Source organism: Oryza sativa, chromosome 5 (assembly GCF_034140825.1).
Source record: "Oryza sativa Japonica Group chromosome 5, ASM3414082v1".
Taxonomy (NCBI): domain Eukaryota; kingdom Viridiplantae; phylum Streptophyta; class Magnoliopsida; order Poales; family Poaceae; genus Oryza; species Oryza sativa.
In genome coordinates, this window is record NC_089039.1 from 4,158,257 (window position 1) to 4,178,685 (window position 20,429).

Sequence of the window (20,429 nt, forward strand, 5' to 3'; positions counted from 1 at the left end):
GTTGGACGACCGGCTCCTCCGCCTCCAGAAATTGTTTTTTTTTTCTTTTTTGGCGCGTGTGCACAGCGGAATTTGTGGAGTGCGCGCGCCTCTACGCCAAAGTATCGCGACTTCGCGAGATTGGCCACGAATCCACGAGGGCAGTGACGCACACATCCACATCCAATCCAATATAGTGAGACCAAAATACCTGATGACTATACACCGTTGATTATACCTGTAACAGTTTTCTTGCGTAAAAATTCTTCTTTTCGTGTTTTTATACGCCGGGCGACCGGCGCGGGCGAGTCGGATCAGGTGCTCCCCTCCCTGACGCGTAGCCGCACCATATACTCCATTGCAATAAATCACCCACATATTTTGAAAACCCTCTATTAAAGGAATTTGGTTTATTTTTTTTGTTCCACAAAAAAATATCATCTAGTGCACTCACAATGTTTTACTATGTATAGATCTAATGTTGCAGTGAACTGAAATATTCCATTGCAACAAATCACCCATATATTTTGAAAACCCTCTATTAAGGGAATTCGTTTTATTTTTTTGTTCCACAAAAAATGTTTCACCTAGTGTACTCACAATGTTTCACTATGTACATATCTAATGTTGCAGTGAACTGAAACATTCTTTCTCTGTTTGCTGAAACATTGTTTTAATATAAGGTGAAACAACACCCGATTTAAACGAATGAAACATTTTCAATCTACTTAGTGAAACAATTCCGATATACCTGGTGAAACATCATGTAACATTTAAAAATAATTCAATGATAAGCTAAAATTTTTCAGTCGGAATATATCTATGTGTGGTCTTGTTTTGAAGATTTAATTGCAACGAATTTAATGGTGCAATCGGATCATGATTTGGATAAGTAATTTAAGAGAAAAAACAGTTTAAAATAGTTTTGCACGTGAGTCGAGCGCTGACGTTATGCTGATATCAGCGTCCGATTTTAACCTCCTACCATTGAACGCCCGAACCAGAGAGTCCCTTTAAGTCAGAACCTTCTATTCCCATCGAGATGTCAACATTTTTTGCTACGAAATAAGTGTACAAACCGAAGCTATGCTGCACTTAATTTTGTTCATTAACATTACTCTCCTTTTATTTTTTTCAAAACTTGTTCCGGATTCGTCTGAGATTTTGAGTAACTTAATCCAATACATCCTCCGGTCTAAGGCCATGTTTAGATCTAGGAGTGTAAATTTTTAATCACATCGGGTATTATGTAGGATGTCGTATAGGGTGTTCAGGCACTAATAAAAAACTAATTAAAGAATCCATCAGTAAACAGCGAGACAAATTTATTAAGCCTAATTAATCCATAATTAGCAAATGTTTACTATAGCACCATATTGTCAAATCATGGAGCAATTAAGCTTAAAATATTCGTCTTGTAAATTAGGACTGGTTTAGTTCCCAACTTTTTATTCAAACTTCCAACTTTTCCATCACATCAAAACTTTCATACACATATAAACTTCCAACTTTTCTGTCACATCGTTCCAATTTCAATCAAACTTTCAATTTTAGCGTGAACTAAACACACTCTTAGTCGCAATCTGTGCAATTAGTTTTTTAGATATATTTAATACTTCATGCAGGTGTTCAAACGTTCGATGTGACAGGGTGTAAAATTTCTGTGTGGGAACTAAACAGGGCCTAGCTACTAGAAGGAGCTCCTCTGACTTCATGTGCCATTGATAGGTGGGGCCCACTCGCATACAACTCTCTAACTTTAACTAACTTTATAAAAATAAATTAACACCTACTATACCAAATAAATACACTAACAAAAAGAGAAACTAATTTGATGTGGTATGTGTTAGTTTATTTTTCATCAAAATTTAGGCCCCGTTTGATTCAGCTTAGGATTATTATAATCTGGATTATTACGAGTAAGCTGAAACAAACAGATAGCTTATTATGATAGATTATTATAATCTATAAGTCAGATAACTATAATCTGGTAAGCTATTCTAAAGGTGCTTTTTTTAGATTATTGGGTAGCTAACAACTAACAAACAGATAATAATCTAGAGAAATAAACTAGTAGCTTATTATATGTCGGTTTATTATAATCCAGCTTATAGTAATCTAGTTATATAATCTAGATTATAATAATCTTAAACTGAAACAAACAGGGCCTTAGAGAGCTTTGACTTAAAAGACAACTAAAACACTTCGATGATCGAAACCTTGAATTAAATATATATGTTCTAAACAGACATATATTAGAAGGTATATAATGCACATTAATAAATAAATAAAACTTGAATAACCCATATATATATTTTTAAAAAATTAACATATTACTGTCAACTGATGACTTGGCTGTATTAGAAGGTATGAGTTGGGAACCATACCCTGATATTCAAAATGATAGGATGAATCAGCGTATAATTAATTAAATATTATATTAAAAAACTCTAAAAATGATCATATAGATTTTTAAAGTAATTTATCTATAAAATATTTTAAAACACACCGAAATGTAGGCACGAAAAAACAGAAATGAGTTGGAAACATGAGAACACACCCGAGTGGACTCTGACCAGCAATATCCACTCCCATAAAAAACGAAAAGAAAAAAAAATAATGACAGGAAGAGGTGGCCCAATTGCAATGGGCTTCCATGGGCTCCTCAAGCCCAACACGCAATCACCACCATCGGTCACGCGTGACGCAAACCCCACAGCCCCCCTCCCCTCTATATAAGCCTCTGCGCCGCGCTCCTCCGAACCCTAGCCGCACATCCCCGCCTCTTCCCGCCGCCGTCCGCCGCGCGCACGCCGCCGCCGCCATGGGGAGGAGTAAGTCTAACCATTTCCTGCTCTACCGCTCGTTGTCTTGCTGTTTGTTCCACGGTTGCGCTGGATCGGTCGCCGCGGCTCCCTGATTTCAGGCGCGTTTTGGGCGTTTGGTTTAGATCCATAGTAGCTGGGCGCTGCTGGATTGTTGCTGTTCCCGGTGTTGATCTGTGTTTTGCTTTGATGAATTTAGGTGTAGATAGATTTTGTAGTTGTTTCGTTGCATATCTCGTTAGTTTGCTTACTCAACCTGAAGGAGTCATGTTGGACTTAATAGGATGTGAATATTGTTGGGGGAACTGTACCGATCTTTGATTTTCACAGATAATGGTAGTATGATATGATTAGTGGTTCTCTGTGAATCTAAATGATTTATTCTGATGTAGCTAGCAGATGTAGATGCATTTATCCTAGCTAGAAATGGCTTGTTTGTGGTGGTTTTGTTGTTTGAAGCGAATCCCTGTAATGGATTTAGTTACTTCATGGCTATTTCTATATCCACTATTTTCTTGTTCATCGATCAATTATGATTATTTAGATTAATGTAATGGATTTAGTTTCTTTCATGACTTTGTATATTCACTATTTGCGTGTTCATCGATCAGTTATGAATAGTATTCAGATTAACAGTGATGGGGCTGTAGGTGCTTTAGGGTGTTTCTGAGTAACTAACTTGACTTTGTGGCTTGCTTTGGTTAGGACCTGCAAGGTGCTATCGCCAGATCAAGAACAAGCCGTACCCCAAGTCAAGGTACTGCCGTGGTGTCCCTGACCCCAAGATCAGGATCTACGATGTCGGGATGAAGAAGAAGGGTGTGGATGAGTTCTCCCACTGTGTGCATCTCGTCTCTTGGGAGAAGGAGAATGTCACCAGTGAGGCTCTTGAGGCTGCGCGTATCGCGTGCAACAAGTACATGACCAAGTCTGCAGGAAAGGATGCCTTCCACCTCAGGGTTCGGGTTCACCCGTTCCATGTGCTCCGTATCAACAAGATGCTTTCGTGTGCCGGGGCAGATAGGCTCCAGACTGGAATGAGGGGTGCTTTTGGGAAGCCACAGGGAACCTGTGCTAGGGTGGATATTGGCCAGGTCCTCCTTTCTGTGCGGTGCAAGCCCAACAATGCTGTCCATGCCAGCGAAGCCCTCCGTCGTGCCAAGTTCAAGTTCCCTGGTCGCCAAAAGATCATTGAGAGTAGAAAGTGGTAAGTATCAAACAGGGTGATGCATACGAGTACATCTAAATTTCTGATGTGCTCTGAGTACCATAAGCTCATGTTCCGTTCCTAACTTGCACTTTCTTGTTCAGGGGTTTCACCAAGTTCAGCCGCGATGAATACGTCAGGCTTAAGAGCGAGGGTAGAATCATGCCTGATGGTGTCAATGCTAAGGTAAACACGCTGTTTCTAAACTAATGCTTATCTTGGGTCCTATCAGGATGAGTAACTTATTTTGTTAAAATCCTTTTTCGCTTTGCTTTTATGACCTGTCAATTGCTATTGTAATTGTTCTCGTATGCATCGTTGCGGATAATCTAATCTTTGTCAATACTGTCTCTATGGTGCAGCTACTTGGTTGCCATGGTCGCCTCTCTGCTCGTGCCCCCGGGAAGGCCTTCCTCTCAGCCGCTTAGATATATCTATCCTTATCATCTGTGGGAAACGAAATATCGGACCTTTTTGTTTGTTTGTAGACTCGATCATATATCACTTTGTTGAACCCTGAATCACCAAGTGTCTGGTGCTATATTGCCTGGTCTGAAGCTATCTTGTGTTGAACATCTTTATCTGAAATATATATCAGATGACTTTCGTGTCGCTAATCCGTTGCTGCTTATTTCATCTATGCATACATACTCTTAAATATCGGATGCATCGTGTATATCTGATCAGCAATGTTCATCTTCCCGTTTTTCATTCTACTTACTTATTCAGAAGCCATGTACTCCTGTAATTAACCTGCCGAATTGTTTGTGTGCTATTGTTTCGCCTATCCTTACGCGTATAAACCAAAATTTAAATTTTAAATCTGATTTTGTGAATTTTTACAGCATTTAGTTTTGAATTATTAAGAATATGTATATAAAAGATTTATCTACAAATTGTTTGTTTCTGCTAACAAGTGGTACGGAACCAGGTAAACATACTTGGTTTCAACGCAAAAAAAAAGAACTACGGTCACGACCAAGGTTTATAATCCAGATAGTAGATCAAAATTCACTCATGAAAATCATGAAATCCATTGATTAACCGATAAAATTCAATGAAATCTGCATAAATTTGTCAAAACTTTTAAAATCTAGTTTAATCTTGTTGAACTTTATCGAAAAATCGAGTGGTTCATGTTTTCAATCTCATAAAAAAAACTGAATTTCGTGAAATCCAAACCCTGATAAAAATCAATGAAATCTGCATAAATTTACCAAAAAATTAAAATTCATTTTAATCTTGTTGAACTTATCGAAAAATCGAGTGGTCTGTGTTTTCAATCTCATGAAAACAATCTGAATTTTGCGAAATCTGAACCCCAATAAAAACCGATGAAATTTGCATAAATTTGTAAAAAAAAAAAATCAAAATCCAGTCTATTCTTGTCAAACTTATCGAAGGATAGAGAAAGATCGAGTGGTTCGTGTTTTCGATCTCATAAAAGGAAATTTTGAATTTCGCGAAATCCGAACCGATTTCCATGGAGCCGTGTGAAGTGAACCCGGATCACATCACAACTCCCACAACCCGAACACGAAACGAAACCACGCCAAACAAACCCGAGTTGAACACCGAAGCGGAACGGCATCGCTCGTCATCTAGCGCTCCACCATGGCCGCGACCGCGAGCGCGCCCGCCCAAACTCCCGCTCGCTGCCTCCGCCGATAGCTCGAGCTCCCCGGAACTCCGCCGGCGACCGCGCCGCCGCCCCCGCATTCCCGATCCCACGGCTGCGGGAAAGAGCTAGGTAGGTAGGTAGGTAGGTACGTGCCCCTACTTCCTCTCTCTCTCTCTCTTGGTTAGGTTTGATTCCCGTCGTGTTAACCTCTGGGTTTGGCGGTTGGCTGATTCTTTTGCGGGGTGTTGATCGGCCGTCGGCGTTTGATTTTTCCCTGCCTTTTGCGCTCTTGCGGCGAGGCCATTGGTTCTAATCTCTTGTTACTTGTTAGCGTGTATGGATTGACTATGGAGTATTGGAGAGGCAACTGATGTTATTTATTATAGAGATCAAATCTTAGATTTCAGGGCCATCTCTGCTTGATTTAGTGCTCGTTTTCCTTAGCTTTCTATCATCTTGATGATGTTTTCTGTATGTACATGATAGCTTTCCTTAGCTTTCTATCATCTTGATGATGTTTTCTGTATGTATATGATTTAGGTTCTTGAGGAGCATAATTGTTCGACAGTGCTCAGTTCTTGTGCTCTGAACAAGCCGTTCTACTCTACTGTTCTAGGAGCGATTGGTTCACTCTGAATTCTGAAAAAAGAAGGGGGCAATTTCTGCTGCCAGAATCTTGGTGATTAACCTCACTTGCGTGCCATAATCTTCAGTCTTTTTCACCTATGGGCCATGTTGAAGAAGCATCTGGCAGTGATGACGATGGGGTGGAGTTGCTGTCGGTTTCTTGGAACCAGGACAACAGCTGCTTCATTGCAGCAACCACCAATGGCTTCAGGGTCTTCAGTTGCAAGCCCTTCCACGAGACCATGAGGAGGATGTTTGGCCCCAATGGAGGGATTGGAATCGCCGAGATGCTGTTCCGCACCAGCATATTCGGATTGGCAGGTGCAGAGTCCAACACCGAGTTCCCACCCACCATGCTCCAGCTCTGGGACGATTACAACGAACGCCGCATCCACAAGTACAACTTCACAAGCGAGATCCGAGCCGTCAGGCTGTCCAAGGACTACTTTGTGGTTGTTCTTGAGAAGACCATCAATGTTTACAGGTTCAAGGACCTGAGGCTGTTCTACCAGGCTAGGACGGTGTCGAACCCGAATGGGCTGTGCTGCCTGTCTCATCACGCAAACGCCTCCGTTTTCGCCTGCCCTGGGACGTCCAAGGGGCAGGTTCTCATTGAGCATTTCGGGTTGAAGGAGACCAGGTTCATTGCTGCTCATGACTCGCCCCTTTCGTGCATGACAATGGCCTTGGATGGAACACTCTTGGCTACTGCCAGTGTCAGGGGTACTTTGATCAGGATATTCAACACTAGGGACGGCACCTGCGTGCAGGAGGTGAGGCTGTTTTTTTTTCTTTTTTTGTTTGCGCTGCAAAATAATCTTTTGTTTCTTTTGTTATATCATTGTTATGTCTTTGGATATCATAAATGTTTCCTTGCTATAGTCTATGTAATTTACAAATGTTCAGCAGTAACCAGTAATGTACTTACCTTCAAAAAAAAAAACAGTAATGTACTCGTCTTGCTATTTAGGTGCGGAGAGGACTTGACAGAGCTGAGATATATAGCATTGCACTGTCACCAAATGTGCAGTGGCTAGCAGTCTCCAGTGACAAAGGAACGGTGCATGTCTTCAGTCTGAGGGTGAAAGATGCAGAGGAGGATGCAAAAAAGGGGGAGTCTGCAACTGCAGGTGCACAGGTGAATGACAATTGCAACTATGGTTCTACGGTTCCAGTTACACAAACAAAGATTGGATCCAATACGAGCTCATCCCTGTCTTTCATGAAAGGTTAGTTGATTAAGGTTTGAATCTTATGGGCTAGTAAGTTATCTCTTTGTAATATTTCAATCAATTTTAAAATACAGTATTGTCAGTTATTCAAATATTGTCTTCACTAGTTTTTTTTTTTTTTGGTGAAACTTCCTTGCAAAAGCATTTTACATAGAAAACTTGTGTTGTCTCAGTTCTGGGACATGTATGTATTTAGCATCTTATAGCTCATAACAAAGTTGATAGCTTCTTTTATGCTCGGTACTGTGATTCTAATTGGTAATGCGGTACAGTCCCCTTCTTGTGTGCTAATACCATGATACCATTAACATGGCCGCGACAACTTTACAAATTACGATCCCATTTCATTTGTTTACTTTAGGGGGTGTTTGGTTGCTAGCCATACTTTGCTACAGTTTGCCAACCATTACTATAGGGGGTGTTTCATATACACTACACAAAGAACAAAACTATTTCTTTGTTAACTATATTGGCATGTGGGCTTTGAGAGTTTAAAGTCGAGCCGATAGAGAAAAGAAACTCAATTTTATCTTCTGCATGGGGGTTGACAATACATATTTTTTGCTCTTCCATCTGTATTTCCTGTTCAAATTCCTTATATACATTGAAAATTTACAGGGATTCTGCCGAAATACTTCAGTTCAGAATGGTCTTTTGCTCAGTTCCGTTTACCAGAAATCACGCGGTATATTATGGCATTTGGAGATCAAGACACTGTAATGATGATCGGTCTTGATGGCAGGTACTCTTTCTTTACAAAAGACAACAGAGGATAATTAAGAAATGGGTTTTAGACATTTTGTTTAGTTTACAAACATGGTGTTTTACTTTTGTTCTAACATTCCAAGTTTTAAAAATATTTAAAACTGCCAAAGCTAGATATGTGAAAACTCGGAATAACTTTTATCAAAGCTAGATTTTGTCACGAAGAATTACTTTTGTCATATTGCAACCTATATAAATTCCAGTGATGTAAAGTTAAAAATGTAATGATAAAAGTCACATCTCAAAGACTATCTATACTACTTTAAAAGGTAGTAGCGGTGATGGCCACCACCTCTATCAGTGACATGTGGGGCCTTCTTGTCGGTGAAACTCACATGCTTACTAAATTCAAACGTCCCCCAAGAAATGTATGTCTAAGCAAAATAATGTCAATATTCTTTGGTAAAATCTGATAAGCATGTTGGGAATTAATTCATATTGCTAAAAGGGATTGAAAAGATCCAGTCTGCAGATTCTTCAAACGATGATTGTGCACACCATAACTTTTTATTTTTGGCAATTTGCTACTCAAATTAAAATAACAAAAGAAATATGCAATGTAAGCAGTTCCCTGTTTCTTTCTTTGTTTTTTTATTGAGCAATCATGCTCGTTCAAGTCAATCTGGATCTGTAACTTCTGCCTTCCTATATGTACTTCTTTTGGATTATATTTTATTGGGATTATTGTTTAAAATGCCATAGCATTGTGTAGTTAGACAGGGGATAGCATCAGTTAAGTAGGTTGGACTGAAGTAGTCCGTGCAATACTAGCATAAACCTTATTTAGATTTTGATGATGTATTAATTATTTGCTGAATATTGCATTGTCATGGGTTTGTCTTCTGAGAAATATTTTCGACTAATTACAACAACAATTTTTTGGCACATTCAGTTTCTACAGATACAGCTTTGACCCTGTAAATGGCGGGGAGATGATGCTCAAGGAATATCACCTGTTTCTGAAGGCCAGCAAATCTTTGTGAAGAACTCCAAACACCTGAGCTTCATGGTGGGTCATACCATCATCTCAGTTTATATCTAGATGGTCTGACTAAGTTCAATGCGTACTGTTCTCTCTAGTAACATTTCTCACTAGCAAGGTTAATCAGCATAGGCTATTTCATTCCGAATTAGGCGTAATTTTTGCACATATTAGGGGTTAGTCTTTTTTTTGTTGGCTTTTCTACATCAGTAAGCTTAACTGAAATGTATAAATTTCTTAGGAATGAGTCATTTCCCACCGGATGTGACCTAGTTGTAACTTTAAATTCGTAGTGGAGGGATTTCTCCCTGCCTTCATCTTGTTTTATTAGTTATTTATTACATCATTTTGGATTACCAACACAAAAATCTGGCCAGCTGCTATCTGCCAAAAATTAAGAAATTTGAAACGCGAGAAGCAACCTCACCAAGTATATGCCTTTGACTTTTGAGTTATGCAAAAGTACAAAACTGCAAGCATAAGCAATCTTTACGCATAATAACGCCAGCGAAAAAAGCTGCTCTCATATATGGCTTTTGGCTTTAAAACTGTCCAAATAAAAAGTAGTTTGTTTTTGTGAAACTTATAATTTTATTTTAACTTGTATGCATAGTTAATAAGCATCGACAAACGGGACCAACTTTAAGTTTTGGTGTATTGAGACCTTTTTCTATAAATTAAATACTTCATTCAACATGTAATATAATGTTCATGAACTTTGGACTGAAAATCCGGAACCAAAGAGACTTTTTCATTTGATTTTTTAAAAGCACAAACATAATAATCTTTTTGATACATGGAAGACGTATACGCACACAACATCTGAAAATCTGGAACCAGAGATCCGTTTTCATTTGATTTTTTAAGAGCGCAAACACCGTGATCTTTTCGATTACATGGAAGACGCATATGTGCATAACATCGGTGCTTCCCCACCAACACCATGTTTTGATCATTATAAGCTTAGAATTTAGCTAGCTAGATTTGATGGAAAAGAAAGGCCGAGGATCAGGGAAAGTGTGATATGTACAGTTGTGGGTGTGACAAACGTACTTTATCATTTCACACTCTTCTGCTGTACAGATTGATGTTTCTATGACACGTGTACATTTAGGTAGTGGTGTTATGCTCAAAGATGCTTTACGCTTGTTTTGTTACAACTTATGTAAATTATGCCACGCAATGTGCAATGTGCAATTTACTATTTATTTTCGTTGAATAAACAAATTAAACCATAAATTCCCATCTTGGTGGATAATCTGGTGCCAGACATTTCAGTTCATATGTTGCTACTTGCATTTTAAAAATAAAATTATTTCATAGGTGGTTGCTAGCATCACTGAAAACCGATGGTAAAAGTGCTTAAGGGGTATTTGCATAGGGATGAAACCATATATACAGAGATCTTATAATTATAAGATGCAAGAGTAAGCATACTCTTCTTTTTTTTCTTTTCCTATGATTTTGTTCTATTTGAAATTGTGGTACGGTTTTTTTGTCGCTTTCAACGGGGTTGTCAAGTGACTCTAGTATAATATAATGATATCAAACGCACACAATCTCATAATTTAGGTTACTTTCTAATATACAAAATGTTAAAAACGCATAATGCAACGAACGTGCAACTCCCCAACTAAGGACATCATTCTTTCCAATTACGGAAAGTGCATGAACAACACCCGCCATTTGTCGATTTGCGCTATACCTGCTTTAACTATATGAACCGCCAAACCATATCTGCTTTAACTATATGACCCGCTCATAGATATATGCACATGCTCATTTTTTTAAAATATATTTTACAACTCTAACCCTGCTCTTCCTTGTAAAAAGTAAAAACAACTAATGACCCAAGCCAATTTATGTTATTTAATCTGATCAATAGACATCTAAGATTCTAGATGTTTCATTAAGAAAAATTTAACTCATGTTTCTTAACAACAATATATTTCTAGTGCTCGAGAGATCAAAATAGTTTTCCTAAGTATTGCTCTTGCAGCTATTTTCTTCTTCCAATGAGGCTAAGTTAAAAGAAGCAAGTGTACTTATCCATGCAAATATATCGAGTCTAACCAATCCATACTAATTAATCTAACGAATAGCTTATTAGGAAAAGTTATAAAAAAAACATGCAGTCATTTCCACCTAACAGGTTAGCACTTAGCAATATTTAACCAACCATTTTTTGTTTGGACAAGGGGCGAGGGTGTTGTCAAATACGTGTTTTTGATGTTTAGGGGTGAGTTTTAGATAAAGTGAAGAGTTTAGAATTGTCAAATGGACTTATCCCACAATAGTACTTTATATCGTTTCGTTTCAGACTCTTCTTGGGTACATTTGATGTTTTGTATAACACGTGTATATTTAAGTGGTGGTGTTATGCTGAAAGATGATTACACTTTGTTTTGTTTGGAAGCTTGTATAAATTATGTCACGCAATGTGCAATGTCTTTACCTGCTTTATCACTCCATATTGGATATTTATTCCTTGAACAAACAAAACCATTATCCCATATATCTTAGTAGATAATTGGGTGCCAGACTATATATATATATATATTGCTAAATGCATTGTCAAAATAAAAATATTTCATTGATGGTTGCTAGCATCACTGAACCGATGGAAAAACCACCCAAGGTTATTTGCATAGGGATGAGACCATACATGTAGAGGTCTTATAATTACAGGATGTAAGAGTAAGCACACTCTTTCTATTCTTTCCCGCGCTTTTGTTGTATTTGAAATTGTGGAACGGTTTTTTTGTCGCTTTCGATGGAGGTTGTCAATCTATTTTAGTATAGTTTAAGGATATCACACACACCACCTTATAATATAGGTTACTTTCCAATATACAAAACGTTAAACGCGTACCCAACCAAAACATATCATTCTTTCCAATTATGGAAAATGCGCAAGGCGACATCCGTTTGTCGGTTTTCACTATATCTATTTAACTATAAACCGTTTATAGATATACTCACGTGTTTCTTTTCAACATATTATGCAACTCTACCTCTGCTCCTCGTAAAAAAAAAACTAATGACCCAAGCAAATGTAAGTTGTTGATATGATCAATCGACGTCTAAGATTCGATATATAAATTTCATCAAGAAAAAAATAACTAATGTTTCTATAACAATAATATGCATAATCTTTCAGGGAGATCAAATTAATAGAGTTTTCTCTGTATATTGTTCTTGCATATGCAGCTATTTTAATTTCTTCTTCCAATATATATATATAAGAGTAAATTTCACAAAACTACAGATACTATGACCAAACTATCATAAAACTACAGATTTGAGGAGTTGTATCACAAAACTACATATTTAGCACTAAATTTATCACAAAACTCCACATTTAAGATGAAGTGTCACAAAACTACACGTTTAGTAACTAAATTATCATAAAACTACAGGTTTAGAACCAATTTAATCACAAAGTAATAATGTTTATAGCTCCACCATAACAATGGTGCTAGGGATTTAAACTCCAAAAGTTGTAGTTTTGTGATAAGTTCAATATTAAATATGCATTTTTGTGATACTTAACCTAAAATCTGCAGTTTTGTGATAAATTTGGTGCTAAATGTGTAGTTTTGTGATATAACTCCTTAAATATGTAGTTTTGTGATAATTTGGTCAATATATATGTAGTTTTGTGAAATTTACTCTATATATAATAAGGGCCTAAGTTAAAATATGGCAATTGTACTTATCCACGCGAATAGATCTGAGTCATATGCTAATCTAAATAAAGAAAAGTTCCAAACAAAAGCATGCATGCAGTCATCGCCTCTAACACAGGTTAGCACTCAACAAGATCCAATTAATTAACCCCGGTTGCATGACTGTGCCTGCATTCCAATTTTCCAAATAAAACCAGTTTCTATATATACTTTTTACACCAACTCTAATTTCCAATTTTAAAATTTCCAAATAAATCAAGTACACATGTCATTATTGCATGATGCGCACTGTCATTAACCTTAATCACCGAGGTTTAACGATCGATGGAGTTCTTTTCTTTCCTTAATCCGGGGCAACCAAACAAATCGAACAAACTCTCCATGCTCCTCGTGATCTCGATCGAAACCGCTCGCTCCCCCCACGTGCTCCCTCGCCGGCGAGATCTCCTCCGGCCGCCGCCGCCGCCGCCGGTAGCCTTGTCGGCGCCGGCGGAGGAAATATTCCGGCGCCGGCGACGCCGTGCTTGCTAAAAATAGGAAGAAACGTGTACGCGATTTAGATATAAATAGGGGACCCCTATCTCAGCTCCAGTCTCCAACCACTTCCCCTATCTATAAATAGAGAGGAGAAGGGAGAGTGAGTGTGAGTTGGTCATGGCGGCGATGGGCAGCAAGGATGGCGGCGGCGGCGGTGGCGGGATGGCGGCGCAGGCTGGGAGGCTCGGGGTGGTCGCCTCCGTGGCGTTCAACCTCGCCGCGCTCGCGTTCTACCTCCGCCGGAGATACTTCGGCGGTGACGACGCCGCCGCGGTGAGGAAGAAGGCGGAGGCGGAGGTCGCGCCGTCCTCCGGGAAGCCGCCGGTGACCAAGGACTCAATCATCAACCTCGACCAGTAAGTGTTCTCGTCTGATCCGCCGCCGGTGGATCGATGGATCGATCGATCGATCTCGACCACCTGTTCGTCCATGCATGGCACTGTACACGTGACGCCTCGCGTCGCGACGCGGCGCGGCGTGGCGCGGCGTGGCGTGGCGAGTGAGTTTTGTTCCGATCTTGATCTCTTTGTGGTGATGGCGGCGCAGCGGCGACCCGACGATGTACGAGGCGTTCTGGCGCGGCGGCGCCGGGGAGAGGGCGACGATCGTGATCCCGGGGTGGCAGACGATGAGCTACTTCTCCGACGTGGGCAGCCTGTGCTGGTTCCTGGAGCCCGGGTTGGAGCGGGAGGTGCGCCGCCTCCACCGCCTCGTCGGCAACGCCGTCGCCGACGGCTACCACGTGCTCGTCGGCACCGGATCCACCCAGCTCTTCCAGGCCGCGCTCTACGCCCTCTCGCCGCCGGGCCCCTCCGCCCCCATGAACGTCGTCTCCCCCGCACCATACTACTCCGTAATTTATCAATCCGATTTCATCACTTGCAATCAAATTTGTTTTTTCCTTTTCCAGATGAGAAATTTTACAGTTCTTGAAAAATGTAGTTTTATCATTTTTGGAAAAGTACTTGGAGATGCCATGTTTTCTAGTGGTATCTTCATCCTTGAAAAAGGTAGTTTTTCGTTTTCTCATTAGAAATTTTAGTGTCCTTGAGAAAGGTAGATTTATTTAATATCTTTAAGAAAGTACATGGAGGTGCCAAGTTTTATTTTATAAAACTTGGTACCAAAATTCTTATTTCTAGTGTAAAACTTAGGTACTACGAGGTATTTTCTCAGTATCCGTAAAATTTCTTCCTCGAGAAAGTGTCTTGAGATACCTAAATTTCACATTAAAAGTTTTGAGAAGTACCTAATTAAATTTCACATTAAAAATTGATAAGTACAAATATAAGTTTTATGCTAGTAAATGTGATACCTCTAACTACATTCTCAAATATAGTAAAATTACTCTTTTCTGATTGATCTTGATAGGGAAACTATTCTAAACTCTCGAGAGGTGACATTCTCTCATAGTTCGCATATCATCTAAGTTGTTGCGATTTTTTTTAAAAGAAATACATCAACAAGATAGACTGATATTACCAACTCGAAATGATAGAAATGGTAAAGTTAAATACTCCCTCCGTTTCACAATGTAAGTCATTCTAACATTTCCTACATTCATATTGATGTTAATGAATCTAGACATATATCTATCTAGAAGGAAGTATGAATGTTAATGAACTGTGGGAAATATTAGAATGACTTACATTGTAAAACGGAGGAAGTACGATTGATCTTGACATGATTTAATCTTTATTTTTGTTTGACACAATATATCTTTTGTGTTGTGTGGATGCGGCGTGGCGGGGCGCAGTCGTACCCGGCGGTGACGGATTTCCTCAAGTCGGGGCTGTACAGGTGGGCCGGCGACGCCAAGATGTTCGACGGCGACACCTACGTCGAGCTCGTCTGCTCGCCGAGCAACCCGGACGGCGGCATCCGCGAGGCCGTGCTCAAGTCCGGCGACGGCGTCGCCGTCCACGACCTCGCCTACTACTGGCCGCAGTACACCCCCATCACCAGCGCCGCCGCCCATGACATCATGCTCTTCACCGTCTCCAAGTGCACCGGCCACGCCGGCACCCGCCTCGGGTACGTACACACAAATTTCATCGTACGAATACTTTTGAAATTCGAACAAATTTTGGCTCAATGTGATTGGCTTTTTTTGGCACAGGTGGGCGCTGGTGAAGGACAGGGCGGTGGCGCAGAAGATGAGCAAGTTCATCGAGCTCAACACCATCGGCGTCTCCAAGGACTCGCAGCTCCGCGCCGCCAAGATCCTCAAGGCCATCACCGACGGCTACGACCGCGCGCCCGCCGCCGGCGACGACGACGACGACTCGAGCCGACTGTTCCACTTCGCCCGCCGCAAGATGGTCTCTCGCTGGGCCAAGCTCCGCGCCGCCGTCGCCGCCTCCGGCATCTTCACCCTCCCCGACGAGCTCCCCGGCCACTGCACCTTCGCCAACGAGACCGTCTCCGCCTACCCCCGTACGGACACACACACGAAGCTCGATCGCATCGCCATTGCTGACATGTTTGTGTTCGATCGATCGCCATTGATGATGTGATTTGATTTGGGTGCAGCGTTCGCGTGGCTGCGCTGCGGGAAGGAAGGGGTGGACGACCTGGAGGGGTACCTGCGCGAGCGCAAGATCATCAGCCGCGGCGGCGGCAAGTTCGGCGCCGACGGGAGGGTGGTCAGGATCAGCATGCTCGACACCGACGAGGCGTTCGCCATCTTCGTCGACCGCCTCGCCGCCATGAACTGATCGGTCGATCGAGCGAGCGAGCTCGCCCCAGCTAGGGCTTGATCTTGAATCTTGATCGATGTCGACGATGAGATGGTCAGTTAAGTTGCGAGGATTAAGATCAAGCTTAATTAGTTATCGTCGTCGTCTTTGGTTGCTTCATCAAGTTCGGTTCTAGATATCGATCTGGGGTGCATGCATGGTAATGTGCTTTGGTTAATATTAGTCCAAAACTCTATATAATTTTGGATCGACTCTTAAAATTTCGATGTTGTGTTGTGAGACTTTAATTTGTGAGTTTGTGGCTGGTTGGATATCAATATGGATCATAATTAAGTATATATGTGTTGTGATTTTCTGGCTTGCGATTAATTAATTAGGTGAATGAAAATACGCGCGGCTGGGTAATCTGCTACTTAATTTTAATTTGTTTTTGTATTTTAATTGCATCTAGTTCTTCTAGCTCACTACAACAAAAACCTCGTATAGAGGCACTTTTGTAGAGACGTTTTGCAAATTGCTTCTAAAATCAGAAGTTTTATAGTGTAGAGACACTTTATAGAGGCACTTTAAAAATTGCCTAGAAAACTTTTACTCTAGAGACATTTTTAGATCAGTTTGTTAGATTTTATCTCGTAGAGGCATTCTTTCGGCACTATAAAATGCGTCTAATATATAAAGGCATTTCGTTGAGACATTTTAAACTATGTAGAGACACTTTTTAGAATGATAATATGTACTAAAGGACTAAATATAAATAACTAGAGGACCAAGCATACAAGTAATGACATGGAGTTGAGTTGGTTAGTGTATTGAAGATTAAAATGATTGAATCAAGAGATCATGAGTTCAACACTTGTCAAAACCAAGGAAACTATTTTATTATCTTTTTTGGATTGGTTTTATATGTTTGCGGTACAATTTAATGTCTCTAGAAAATGCCTCTACCATCTTATAGACATTTTATAAAATGTCTTTTCGTTTGTAGAGACAATTCACCATAAGACACTTATTAGACATTTTTTAAAATGCCTCTACATTGTTGTAAAGTCATTTGATAAGTACCTCTATAGTACTAGAAAAATGTCTCTACAAAGCATTTTTATTGTAGTGTAGGAGCTTGATTTGGGAGAGTAGATGGTTGGGCGATATGGCTGTGCGTCGTGTAAAAACTTAATTTCCTTAATTTACTTCTTCTAATAGAATGACGTGTAATTTCTTTTCTTTTTTTTTGCGTTCGTGAAATAATTTATAGGATTACTTTGAATGTATTCAGGCCCTGTTTCTTTCAGCTTGGGATTATTATAATCTAGATTATTGAGTCAGATTACTATAAACTAGATTGTTATAATCTGTAGTAGCATAAGCGGTTAGTTGTTTCTTTCCTAAATTATTAGAGCCTAGATTATTGGGTTTGTAAGTCTAAAGAGGGAGTGGGGTGGCATGGTGGGTAATTTTTTACCCAATAATCTGGAAAAAGCTCACCTAAATGAGTTTATCAGATTATAATAAGCTAGGCTCCAGATTATAATAAGCTACTTCAATAAGTTGTCTGTTTCTTTCAGCTTACTCCCAATAATCTGGATTATAATAATCCCAAGCTGAAAGAAACAGGGCCTTAGTTGATCATATTTTGAACTGTTTAAAGATATTTCAGCTGTGGAATAATCGCTGACAGTGCCATTAATTGTGTCAACATTCAGGCTCATCATCCACATCAGCAACCGCAAAGAGCTTGGATTATCTCATGCATGTTCATTTCCATATATATATCCCATGCATTGTGTCCATGGGTACCTCTAATGGGCGATCGATCGCCGTGGGGATGGGGTAGCGATCAGATTCGCTCCCCACCTCCCCCCTCTCTCCCTTCACCTGGTTTCCTTTTTTGGCACCGCATTACTTTCCTATTTTAGTAAATTTATACACCTAAAGTTTATACACCTAAAGTTTACACATCTAAAGTTTAGAGACCAAAAGTTTATAAGTTAAAAGTTTATATATCCGATTCAAATTTAAATTTGAATTCAAATATTTTTTTATATATAGTATTTCTGTACATCTAAAGTTTATAGACCTAAAGTTTATAAGTTAAAAGTTTATATACCCGTTTCAAATTTGAATTTGAATTCAAATATCTGATTCAAATTTGAATTTGAATTCAAATATTTTTCATATATAGTATTTCTATACATCTAAAGTTTATACACCTAAAGTTTATAGACCTAAAGTTTATATACCCGATTCAAAATTGAATTTGAATTATATCTGATTCAAATTTGAATTTGAATTCAAATATTTTCTATATATAGTATTTCTATACATCTAAAGTTTATACACCTAAAGTTTATAGACCCAAAGTTTATAAGTCGCAAGTTTACATACCCGATTCAAATTTAAATTTGAATTCAAATTTTTATATATAATATTTTTATACATAAATTTTTCTAACTTTTGTTTTTCAAAAATTTTTATGTGGTCTACTGCAGTAGAAAGAGGAGAAGGAGAGGAGGAAGGGGGAGAAGAGAGAGGAGTACATCTAGTAGTACGGGGGAGAGGGTGGGCGGGTAGGGGAGCGATCACCCGCCCATTAGCCTTTCCATGTGTCCATAGAGTTTCAAAATCCTCCTTTCTTTTTTCCTACTCTTGAGAAACGAGAACTTCCTTTTATGCGCCTGACCGCTCTTTGGAAAAACCAGGAAAGGAAACTAGTACTCTTTTTTTTTCATAAATATATAGTGGCGGGCCAAAAAAAATATTCTTGATGTCATAACGTGCCTATCAGTGTCATAGTGTACTAATTATACTTAAACCATAATGTTATAATATGTTGATAAGTAGTTTAACCATAAATTTTATCGAAAGTGGTCGATGTCACCTAATACTGGCGCTTACACTGTATATCCACTCTCCTAAATAACCTTTAGGATAAGGCTGGCCGAAATTTTAAAACTTTAATTTGACCATCGATTTTTATGTTAGAATATAGAAATTTATGAAACATTCCAAAGTTACGCTGTTATTATCGTACTTTTCAAGACTATTCCACGAACATACCTTTTGTTTATATTTTGAAAACTAAGTATTTGAGAAGTCATTATTTGTTAGAGTTTTAAAAGTTAAATAAAATCTTATCCTAAGCATTTTTTTTAACATGCATATAGGTATCGATAATAGTAGATATTTTATAAATATTATTATTCTTTTGTTCTATATTATAAGACGTTTTGGTATCTCCATTCATTATCTAGTTTCACTAACGTTCATATAAGTTTGGATACATATGAAGCACACACTTAAATTCTAAACTTAATTTAATGGAAAGGATAGAGACGCCCTGTGTTCGCGCCTTGGGCTTGTAACAAGCTTGTAATTAAATTTTTCATAGTAATTAGTGAGTGTATCCTTTGAGCTAATTTGCCTATACAAATTAAGGATTACAATTTTCTCAAAAAAAAAAAATAGAATTGAGCTACACCCAAATACTTCCTCCATCCCATAATATAAACATTTTTTAGGTAGGCACAGATATTAAGAAAGTAGGTATAGATAATTAAAGAAGGGTTATGATTGGTGGAGAAGAGAATGGTTGCGATTGGTTGAGATAAGAGGGCAGGTGAAAAAATAGCTTCATTTTGGTACAAATCACATTTTAGAACGGATGTAGTAAGTAGTAGCTTAAAATTACTGGATTAATATAATTTTATAAAGTAACTTTCATATTGAATTTTTTTTAAAAAACACATCATTTAGCACTTTAGGAAGCATTGCATGTGAAAAACGAGAGAGTAGAAGCCGAGAAAACTAGGGAAAGAACCCACCCTTGTTATAGTGACGGTGAGATTCTGCTAGTGCTCGTGGATCAAGTTCGTGGTACATCGGGCTGTTTCGTGGTATAGTGACGGTGAGGTTCTGATGCTCGCCGCCGCCGCCGCCGGCGTCCGAGCCGGCCGGCCCGCCGGTGGAAACACGAGAGCAGCATCGAGGAGTTCCGTCTGCGGCGGCCGGCGGCAGAATCACTCGCGCGCGCAAGCTAGTTCTTCGGCGCGGAATTTCTGAAATTTCGATTTCTGTTGGATATTTCGTTCGCGAGGATTGCGATATTCCCGAAATTTCCGAAAGTATGACAAATATCTTTCGAAATTTCCGAGAGGATCTTGAAATTCCCGAAATTTCGGTGGGCTCAGAAATTTAGAGAAGCTTAATTAAAATCTCCGTGCGTGCATGATATATGCATTGCAGAGTGGTGTAGTGTACTAGAACAAAAGC

General features: G+C 39.3%; 3 protein-coding genes across 5 annotated transcripts; all 3 read left to right on the top strand.

Moving 5' to 3' along the window:
- The first annotated feature begins 2,741 nt into the window (after positions 1–2,741).
- LOC4337928 (60S ribosomal protein L10-2-like) lies at positions 2,742–4,640 on the top strand. The gene is made up of 4 exons (NM_001402500.1): positions 2,742–2,813; positions 3,510–4,011; positions 4,116–4,197; positions 4,374–4,640. The coding sequence occupies exons 1-4, from the start codon at positions 2,804–2,806 to the stop codon at positions 4,437–4,439; spliced, it is 660 nt and encodes a 219-aa protein (NP_001389429.1). The 5' UTR covers positions 2,742–2,803; the 3' UTR covers positions 4,440–4,640.
- A 920-nt stretch (positions 4,641–5,560) lies between these two features.
- Positions 5,561–9,555, top strand: LOC4337929 (autophagy-related protein 18d). Of its 3 annotated transcripts, none has more exons than XM_015784078.3 (5): positions 5,561–5,777; positions 6,173–7,032; positions 7,230–7,488; positions 8,110–8,233; positions 9,149–9,555. In XM_015784078.3, the coding sequence occupies exons 2-5, from the start codon at positions 6,358–6,360 to the stop codon at positions 9,237–9,239; spliced, it is 1,149 nt and encodes a 382-aa protein (XP_015639564.1). In that variant the 5' UTR covers positions 5,561–5,777; positions 6,173–6,357; the 3' UTR covers positions 9,240–9,555. The 3 variants fall into 3 exon arrangements, with proteins under 3 accessions (XP_015639564.1, XP_066166642.1, XP_066166641.1); XM_066310545.1 differs by having other exon boundaries at positions 5,561–5,761; XM_066310544.1 differs by having other exon boundaries at positions 5,561–7,032.
- Positions 9,556–13,276: 3,721 nt separating this feature from the next.
- On the top strand, positions 13,277–16,501 carry LOC4337930 (tryptophan aminotransferase-related protein 1-like). Its single transcript, XM_015783334.3, has 5 exons — positions 13,277–13,820; positions 14,011–14,317; positions 15,221–15,498; positions 15,584–15,900; positions 15,997–16,501. The coding sequence occupies exons 1-5, from the start codon at positions 13,582–13,584 to the stop codon at positions 16,179–16,181; spliced, it is 1,326 nt and encodes a 441-aa protein (XP_015638820.1). The 5' UTR covers positions 13,277–13,581; the 3' UTR covers positions 16,182–16,501.
- The last annotated feature ends 3,928 nt before the right edge of the window (positions 16,502–20,429 follow it).